The sequence below is a fragment of the Artemia franciscana genome, chromosome 18 (assembly GCF_032884065.1).
Source record: "Artemia franciscana chromosome 18, ASM3288406v1, whole genome shotgun sequence".
NCBI lineage: Eukaryota > Metazoa > Arthropoda > Branchiopoda > Anostraca > Artemiidae > Artemia > Artemia franciscana.
The window spans coordinates 20,499,822-20,510,546 of record NC_088880.1 but is presented as its reverse complement, the minus strand read 5'-3'; the positions used below and the strand labels follow the sequence as shown (position 1 = coordinate 20,510,546).

The 10,725-nt window shown below is 33.1% G+C and overlaps 1 protein-coding gene across 6 annotated transcripts in view; it reads right to left on the bottom strand.

The window, feature by feature from the left end:
• Window positions 1–10,725, bottom strand: part of LOC136038735 (neuropeptide SIFamide receptor-like) — a 73,215-nt gene that overhangs the window by 5,480 nt on the left and 57,010 nt on the right. For 5 of the 6 annotated variants that reach the window (XM_065722088.1, XM_065722089.1, XM_065722090.1 and 2 more), the window contains exons 5-6: window positions 9,946–10,101; window positions 1,698–2,541 (exon numbers count right to left, since the gene is read on the bottom strand). In XM_065722088.1, the coding sequence (XP_065578160.1) occupies window positions 2,461–2,541; window positions 9,946–10,101 (237 nt within the window). In that variant the 3' untranslated portion in view covers window positions 1,698–2,460. Of the gene's footprint in view, window positions 1–1,697; window positions 2,542–9,945; window positions 10,102–10,725 lie in introns of those variants that run through there. The other variant, XR_010620281.1, reaches the window with a different exon arrangement.

Below are 10,725 nucleotides of genomic sequence, written 5' to 3'. Positions count from 1 at the left end.
GAGTTTCTTTTGGCGGTCTTCTGAAGAGTCAAACCCAGTTAAGCAAGGTTAGATGACGCTATTTTCTGTTTTTCTTTTCTCTTGTTACATCTTTTTTTTTCTTTCTTTCTGTTGATTAATAACAACGTAAACCTGAGGTTTTTTTTTAAAAAAAATGTTGAGCCGAAGGAAGTAGGCATCCGACGATTAATATATTTATCGTTTATTGTGAATAATACTCTTAATTTGAAATGCAAGTCCTGCGTATCGTTTATTTAAAAGTTGCTATAACCTTGCTTTTGCCAATTATTTAGAGACAGCTTGGGCTGTCTTACTAGACAGCCCAACTTACTTTGCTACTTACTAGATTTGAATGACATCCCATTTATTTGCTATGTACTACTTTAGCAAATTATTCTATTTTCATCTCAAAAAAATTATTGGATTTTTTCTTAATCTCTAGTCTTAACAAATTGCGACTACGCCTAATTATGCTCAGAATTTTGCGTGTCCCAGAATTAGCAAACTGGATGCTTATTGTGAATCCCGAACGGACACCCCGTGACCCCTAGTTACCAATTTCAATGCGAACCCTTAGATACCATACACACCTATAAAGTGAAAAGGTAGCGATTTGTAAGTGAAATGGATTTTATGTTTGGGAGCTAAGTCAAACGACTTCATAACATTTCTGAAAAGATACATAAAATATTAGACCTATAGGCTTTGCATGGAAGTTATATTTTTCCTTATTCTCCACCCTTATGGTAACAGATTGAACCTACTTTTTATGCATACATCAATTTTAAATCTACCTGTTTTAAGTTGCTAGTTGGATTATATTCTCTGATCTGCGAGAATAAAGTATATTCTTTATGAAAGCCGTAATATCAAATTTGGCATGTCTCAGGGCCCTGGAACAGCGGTTCTCAGTACTCTTATCCAAAAAAGCGCTGCAAAAATAAACACTCAACCAATTTCTGTGTTTTCCTTGAGTAAAATAGAGATGTGTCTTTCATTTTTTTTTTCCAGGGTGAGTAAATCGAATCAGTGGTATTATAAAAATAATAAAGGGTTCATTCAAACCCAAATTTTGATTCTGACCATTTCTGGTTCTGACTATTTGCTTGCGGTAATGTTGCAATTTAATCCCAAACGGGTCAAAACGCAGAGCTGATTCAAGGACTAATATCATCAAAGTTTGCTTCGTTTTAGTAAAGTATTTAAAAGGTATAGTTCTTTGACAGTCTCTACAGCCACCTTTGTCATGGTAATAATAAGTGGGAAATATAACAAATTCGGTATTATCCTCTGAATCAGAACAGTCATTGTAAAATTATAAGATTAGATTGATATTTAGTAATATCTTGGGTTCTCCTTGCTATAAGTTTAAGAAACTTTCATTATATGCTGTGTCTGAGCATTTTGTATCTTTACTTAAGGGTAAGTTTTTTTTTGCTTTATCAGTATAGACCTTTTGTTCTTTTGTTTTTTTTTGTTTTAGTTTTGTTTTTTGTTTCTTTTGATTTTTACTTTTATTCTTCCATAGATTCTTTTTAGCTGAGTGTATTGTTTTACCTCTCCTTTAAATGTTGGTAGTTTTTCTCTTTGGTATGTTTATTAGGACCGTCTATCATAAAAACTAGGTCATCTGCACTTTTGTCTGAATTAGATAGTTTTTTAGTATACCAACCTAAGAAATGCTGAGATCATGGAAGACGAGAAAAGTTATTTATTCTAAAAAGATGTGTATCACGAGACCCGATGGGCCGAATTCGTTTTTTAAAGCCAAGACGACGAAAAACACAATAAGAATAAAAAGAACAACAGCAAAAAAAATGGTCAGTAAGTTAAAAAATAAGGTAAAACAATCTGGTATCAAAAACATGAAATGTTTTAAAATAAGAATTCATATAAAACAAACTAAAGAACACACTGACACATAATTACACCAAATGAATAACCATTCGTTGAATAATAGGTCAAAATGTCATACGATAGAATTGGTCAAAAAGGGAAAGAAGAAATAGAGAGAATATCATAACAGGCGAGAAATACTAAAAATGAAAAAAATAGTTAGAATCATCAAGAGATTAAAAAGTTAATAAAAAAGAAAAACAAGACAAAACGAAAGAATTGGTACAAATTTTAAAAGAGGGAGACTATTGAGTTGTTTTTTCATGTATTTTTGGTAATGCATGGGCTATTTTGTTCATGTTACTTGTTCATGTCATATTATTTTAATTTCGTAAATATTGTCAAGAATTTTCATTGTTATAAATTTGTAGTTTTAGAGAAATAAAAAAAGCTCAGTCTTCCATCATCAATATATACAAGTTCCTAATGATCTGTAAGAATGTTTATTTGCTAAGAAGTTCAAGTTATATTATTTTTAGTATGTAACATACATTGTGAACTAAATCGTTCTCCAGATTTTGTCTTCCATGAAGTCTTGCGCTGTAGGTATAGTACTCTTTGCAACTATAGTTCTGTAACTAAATGGGTTTCATCTCGGCTTACTCTTGATCTATGTCTACTAGTGGGACTGGTAATGAAGCTCACCTAAAAAGGAGAGAGGATATTTTCTTAAGTATAATTTTTGTAAGTAAAACACAAATGCTAATGAGCTCGAACTCTTTAATAAATCGATCATTGTATTAAGACTTTCTACCGTAAAATGCGTCTTGTTACCTAGCAATTTCGAATTATCAAGTTTTCTGTATTGTTATTTCATGTCATAGTTGCAGCGACAGCTACAACCTAGTAAAGAACAAACCACACAGCCCACATTAACTTAAAATTTAAGAACCTACTTAAAGAAAATACTAATGAGACTTTTCTTAGAAGCGATCTCGAGGATCAACTCGTCCATCCGCATCTCAGGAGTGAAACCCCTTAGTACTTTACCCCTAATACTTTACCTGTTAAACTACTTTTTATTTTGTTTTACGATTTTAAATATTTTTTAAGGGATTTTTAATATGAACTGGAACTGCAGGCAGAGGCGCCATTTGGGGGGGTCCGGGGTGGGCAAATGCCCACCCCAGATTTTCCAGGGGGGGCCAAGCTTCCACCACAAAGGGCCCTTTGCCGGCCATAATAATCCACTATGTCCAACATAATCCATTCTGTCCAATTGATTTGTAATTAGTTCACCCCTATTAACCAAAGAGCGTAATTACTTGACGACCCTTGGGGTAATTACGCTATTTGTTAATAATTATTGTAAACTTTGAATGTAGGTAAGATAAATAATAAAATTCTCGAGTTCTGTAAAATGCCCATTTCCTAGATGATTACGCGACACGAAGTGAGTCGGGGGGGGGGGGGTCAAGATGGAGTTTATGCCCAACCCAAGATTTGGTCCAAATGGCGCCTCTGACTGCAGGACCAGGCCTTTTCCCACCTTTTCTTGCATCTAAATTCAGAAGTTTCTTGGGAATAGGCACATTTTGTAACAAAATATATAAAGGAATCTGTTATTCATGGTAATTCCAGGTAAGTTAGATCAATCAAATGGTAAAGCAGCCAATAAAAACTTATTAGCATTTATTAGCCTTATTAGCAAGAAATGTTTACAGTTAAAAAAAGGGAGGAAACATCTGCAAAGGTGGCAATCCTGACGGAAGAAACATTGGTAAATTAAATATGTTTGATGATTCTAGAGCAATGTCTTCAAGCATCCGTCTACAGAATGCCAAATTTCATATTTCTTCCCGAGAAAAATGAACCAACAGCCGAAAATGTTCCATTTCCTTACAGTACGATACAAAATCGGTTGCTATTTTTAAATAGCATAATCGATCGTGCCAAATGACTGCTGGGTTATCCGGTTTATGGCGTAGAATAACCACCTTGGCCCAAAGAAGGCCAAATTGCTATTTGATGGTAATTAAAAGATAACCTTACAATTTATGGTTCTTGAAAGCCCAAATAATTTGCTACTTCCGTGGGCTGGGTAGGCAATCGTGACCAATCAAAATCCCTTAGACATAAATACCATACAAGTATAAGAACCTAGATATGTTACCAATATAAGGGATTCAAACCGTTATTAGAGGCAAAGTACTTAAAAGAAGAGGTAGGAGTGGCTGATTCCACTAGTAATCTATCAATGGCACATGTGTGCAGGGCCCTCAACAGAATGAAGTAAATTGAACCCGAGCAGGTTTTAGGTTAGTTGGATCGATTTAAGAGACTCATCGTATTTTATATTATACATGTCTTTTGGGAATCCCTAATTATTGTTAGACATCGTGCGATCGTGACCTCAGATTTGGCTTTAATGATTGTAACTCATACTTATATTCGATCAAATAGATAGCAATTGGAACAGCTGGTGGAAAAAAACTCTTCTTTCAGGGAATATTTCCCTGAAAAACTCGTGGATTTATTCAGTGATTTGCTCAATAGCTCCCTCAGGGACAATGAAATATGTTGGAAGCTAAAATCAAGCTTAATAGGGAAGTGTAATCCATTTTCTTTTAAGTAAGGACGGGATCTTTTGAAATTAGAGGCAGTGTCCAAAGAAATAGAAAAACTTGAAAGCTTGGATACTGTCATAGTAAGGCCCTAAAACAATATCCGTAACCAATTACAAGTCATGGCAAAATATTAATTAGGCTGAGTTGTTGAGCCGTATTTAACATGTAGGATATGCCTTTCAGCATACACTCAAATTGAGTTTGAAGAAGAATCTCAAAAATCTTTTACTGTTAATACTAAAAATGGATTTTATAAGGGTAAAAGAATCTTTTTTGGCTGTTTCCATATGGTGTAATATTTTGATGTTGCTTCTACCCGATATAATATGTTCGTGTCGATTCTGTCTTTTGCAAACCTTTAGAAAGCAATCATCTAGCAAAAAGGGCTGGCGAGGGAGGCTGGTTGTCTTCAAATAGCTTTAGAATCTTAAAAAGGCCACTGTAACTTTCAGTTTCCAGTCGAGCGACCCCCCTCCGAAGTTTCTACAACTACATTTTCCATACGAAGTGACAGTGAAAATAAATGTACATCAAGCATGTGGCTTCTCCTTAGGCAGCGCTAGACCGCTGCCTCTTAAATGGATTGTTACTTCTCATCTAATTGTTATCTGCATATTTTTTTTCTCTTTAGCCAAATCTAGGAGTTGTTTTAGCTGAAAGCAATACAATATCTTGAGAGGGGTAGAAAGCTAAATTTGCTTATTGCAAATTAGTAGGAATTTCCCAGTTTCCTACTCATGATTTTACGAAATATTTTGGTTTTAACTTTCATTTGGAAACAGCTTATTTTTTAATTATTAAGTTTATCCATGATAATACTCCAACTTTTAAAGAGAAATCTTTTTTTAAATAACAGTAATACTAACCAACTGAAACTGAAAAGCAATAATGGGTATAGATCAACAAATATGAGGTTGTGATTATCCTAAACTTCTGAAAATAAATTCATTATATTCTTTAAAATAACTTAAACTTAAATTCCTCTTGATTCCCACAGACTTGTCACCCGTTCAACTATTGTCGCTTCCTAACGTTTGCTTTTTCCATTAAAAATTGCATTCCTTTTGCATTCTGATGCAATATTCTTTCTGGTGCATATTCTGATGCAATATTCTAATGCATCAATCTCACGTAAGATATTTTCAGCATTTTCTGGCAATCAAAGACTAGAAAAAAGAATTTACAAGCTTAAAAGCAGCCAAGATGCTAATAAATGAGGAAAACCAATGATAAAAAATGGAAAGGTTAAAGTTTAATCCTTGTGATAGATGTCAAGGAGTAGGGTATCATGGTTGCAGTAACAGCTGCTACCCAGTAAAGAGTGAACTACAGTCCATATTAGATAAACAAATAAAAAAGACTTTCATTATATGTGAAGTTAGAACCACATGGTAATCACCATTTGTCACAGATTGATAAATGGTAGCTATGACCTGTCTTAAGCATTAAAGTATTGGCTAAAACAAGTTTATTGAAATTGCATCATGTTTAACTTCCCTATATACATAGAATAAACTTCAGTAGCTTCCTAATGAAGGGCAATATTTCCAATAGGCGAATTCCTTTATGCTATATTTCAGCTAAGAAGTGGCCGAAGATTTTTAAAATGTCCGGCCAATCAAGAAAAGAACGGCCGAAAATTCAACCACATTTTGGAAGTAATTTCCTCTCGAACTGTGCTTCAGGCCATTAATCGGAGCAGAAATCCAAAACAAATCGTATTCACCGTGGACGAGCGAGTATGCAATTCCGACCTTGTAAACCACCGCAATTCTTAACCTTGTGAAGGTCCTATAGAATAATGAATATATGGTAGATCCTATTTTGATTGAACATATGATTATGAGATCGGCAATATTGATGTAAATTGTTAAGCATTTGCTCTTTTATTTATTAAATTAAAACTTAAGTTTTTTTTCAAGTGAAAATAAGGAGCAACATTAAAACTTGAAACAAAAAGAAATTATTAAGTATATGAGAGGGGATGTCCCCTCCCAAAAATCTTATTTTTTAAGCTTAAATTTGACTTTTTATTCCAAATATTTAAGAATAAATCCTGAAACGCAAGGGCCGCGTAATTGGAATAAAAAACTTTTTTAAAAGTTCTAAAAAATTTACAGTAAAAAGTGAGGTGTTGAGGAGTGGGCGACCCCCTCCTTATACATGCAATAATTTCCGTTCGCTTTAAGTTTTAATGTTTCTTCTTACTTTTAGTTTAAAACACTAGTTTTCTATTTAATTTCTGATCTTTTTTAAATTATACCGAAATATTTGACTCCCCCTTCACAGAAATTCCTTTCCCCCACGGAAAGATCTTCCCAATTAACCCCCCCCATTCTGCAAAATCAACCCCCCCCCTCGAATAATGTCTATATACATTCAAGTAACCAATACTATGTGTAAACAACGGGCGCAGCACTTTTCCTGGGGACTGTGGAGGTTAAGAGATTCTCGGATTTGTAGTTATTAAAATCTATCGACTACATTAAACAAAATGGCTATGTCGAAATTTTGACTTTGGAGGAAAAAAGGCGTTTAATGTTTTTAGTCACTTAAAGAGAAATAGAACTTTTGATGTTCGGTTTAAATGAGGCGTATACCGATTTTCTAGGATCACTGGTGTGGTACGATCAACCCTGGGAAAAAACGAAAAATAAACACGCATTTAATATCTTTCTTCTGGTGAAAAAATGCGAAACTTCACATTCTTGTACATAGAAGCTTTAAACCTATTCAGCATGGTTCCCTGATATGCCGAATCTGATTGTGTGATTTTCATTTAGATCACTGGATATATTTTGGGGATGTTAACCACATTTTTCGAAAAATTAGGCAGATTTTTTCAGGCTCGTGACTTTTCATAAGAAAAATCAAACTTGATGAATTTTATATAATTTGAATAAATATCAAAATTCGATTCAACTGATGCATCTATTGTTTTCAAAATTCTGTTTCTTAGAGTTTCTGTTACTATTCAGCTGCATTACAATTCCTTACCACGGACAGTTGGATTATGAAATTCTAAGTATTTACTTCATTTGGTTTGTTACCATAGGCAGCAGGCTTGGGAAAAGCAGTGACCATATTAGATTTGTCAATAAGACGAGTAGCCTAATTGTCTTATCGATGAATATGCAAGCAGAATGATGTTATCACCATATAATTACTTATTTTCTAGGGGGATTCATAATCATAATTAATAATCTTATCTTCTTATTAAGCTTCCTGTGCTTTAACGCAGCTGAAACTGAATTAAATTGAATTAGTGAAGAAACCCAATTAAGCACTTAAGATTTTTTTTTTATTTAGTAATAAAAAAAACTATAGCTATATCAGTAAAAAAAAACTATAACCATCATTTAACTTCAGAAAAAAACTAAATGTTTTATCTGTTTTTGGTTCGCCCTTTGTCATATCAAATTAAAATACAAGTTTTTTTTAAAACTGAAATTAAGGAACGACATTAAAACTTAAAACGAACAGAAATTATTCTGTATATGAAAGGGGCTGTCCCCTCCTCAACGCCCCGCTCTTTACGATAAGTTTTATTGTTTTACAAAGTAGAGTTGTGACAAAGAGTCAAACTAATTAAAACTTAAAGCGAACAGAAGCTATTACGTATATTTGGGGGTTCGCCCCCTCGTCAATTCCTCGGCCTTCACGCTAAAGTTTGAATTTTGTTCCAATTCTTTAAGAATGACCCCTGAATCACAAAGACCATTTAATTAGAATAAACAGCTCTTTCGAAATTTCTAAAGTACTTTAGCGTAAACAGCGAGGTATTGACGAGCGGACGAATCCCCTCATATAAGTAACAATTTCTGTTTGTTTTGTTTTAAGCTTTAATATTACTCCTTACTTTCATTTGAAGAAAACTTGTTTTTAATTAAAGTTTCTGATCGTTTTTTTATATAATGCTGAGATATCCAGCGCCCCCTTCATAGAAATTATCTTCCCTCATGAATTCCTCCACGGAAATATCCTCTCACGTAACTCAATCTCCTCACCCCCTCCGGAAAAATTCCCTTCTGAAAACGTCTGCACACTAACCAATAACAAATACTAATGTAAACGTCGGGGAAAGTTCATAACTCGCAACCCTTCCCCCGAGGACTCTAGGGGATTAAGTCACCCTCAAAGGCATAGTTATTAAACATTTCGACTGTGCTGAACAAAATGGATATCTCAAAATTTGGATCCGGTGATAGGCTCAATTTGATGAATGGAATAGAACATATAGGTAGTCTACATTTTTCTGTTGGCTAAACTTTTAACATGCATAATGGGCTTAGATTCAAGACTTCTAGAAAGCTGCCAATGGATGAATAGGTGCTTGTATTTACTTTATTTATGACGTAAAAATAGCACTGATACATAACATTAAACACAACACAAGCCTAATAATTATATTTCGACCGAGTTTTGAAAGGGTGTGTTTTTGATAGTTTTGAGCATGAATATCATTTACCGGAACACGCTTTATTTTAAGGGACATAAGATAATAGGGTAAAAGATTTTCTATAAATAAGATAAGGATAACATTATTTTTTTAAGGTACAATAATTGGAATAAACAAAAAATAGCCCTAATAACAAAATAAACAAAATAATAAAATAAATAAATAAACAAATAAATAGTATTAAGATGCAAGATTTTTGCCTGAAATTGCATATTTAATAGCTAGATTTAGTACAAAATGGAGAAAGCATGGTACAATACCATAAAATTCTTTAAGGCAAAATTAATAACTTTTTTTTAAGGCAGCACAACCTACTTTAGCAGCTGGATAAAAACATAAAATATTTTGAGAAAACACAGTTTGATTAAAAAATTCATTCTCTGTATGGAACGTTCATTCGTAAGTGTTATTTTTTTTTTTATTCCAAACTGTTGGAGTAATATTACCGAAGGTTGATTGTTATCTTTCGTTTGACCATGGTTGAAGCATTTGAATTAATTCCTTGATAACAAATTTATGCTTTGGAAATTAAATTTTTACGTTTCTTCGCTCCACTATCTTGTAGAAAACTAGGCCAAATTTTGATTCTGTTTTATGTTTGGCCATGATTGAGGCATTCGAATTAATTCTCTGATGGTAGGTTAGATTCTTTTATTTTTCTTACTCTTTTGTATGTTTATATCAATGTTATATAAATCTATTTACAAGAGTTACCATTTCGTTTCAATAATAAAAAAGTAATTGGAGCAAGGAACGTCCTTTGGAGGTGTAGAGATGAAAATTTCAACCTACTTTAGCAACTGGATAAAAACATAAAATATTTTGAGAAAAGATAGTTTGATTAAAAAATTCATTCTCGGATGACTAGGTTAGAATCTTTTATTTTTCTTACTCTATGTTTATATCAATGTTATATAAATCTATTTCCAAGAGTTATCGTTTCGTTCAATAATAAAAAAAGAAATTGGAGTAAGGAATGTCCTTTGGAGGTATAGAGATGAAAATTTTGTCTAGGATACTTACTGTCAAACTTAATATTTCTGTTTTATCAGATTTTTCACTTAGTGAAGGTAGCTTAGTACTACGATAGTAACGATGCGCAGCATTTCCATTCATTGATAACAGTGAGGTCTGCCGAGAGCATGGAATATGTGCCCGTGCTTGAGTGAGAGATAGCCTCTGAAAGGAAAATATACCGCTTAAATAGCTCCATATGAAAAGGTACATATAGTTCCAATACATTATATATGCATTTGAAGCTCTTGGAGAGACACAGGGTTACAAACTTATTAGCAAAAGCTTTACGAATCAAAATTGACTCGAATATGAGCTAAATTAGCACAAGTAAATTTAGGCATGGTAATTGAGGGCAATGGGCAATTGCCATTTAATTTTTTTGACACCATAGATTTAAAGAATACTCTTTATTATATATTTTGTACTTTTCCTATTTTTGATTGAAATATTACTTTTTGTGGAAAAAAATATTATGTATCCTATGCCCCTTGACTATCGAGATATGGACCCCTCTCACCCCCCAAGAAAATAGTTGAAGATTCGTTCCTATGAGTATTCGCTGCAAGATAAAATTATATGCGGTATAAAATCACGTATAAACATATCTTGACTTTACGCTTGCAGGTCTAGTCTTGCTGACTACATACTTAAAGTTAATATTGCACAGAGTGTTCAGAAATGTACCAAAAATGCTTAATTGCAATTAATTTTTTAATTTTCAAAAATTAATTGCAAAAAATTATTTTTTTTGCAAAAAATGCAAAAGTAAATGCTTACAAACTTTTA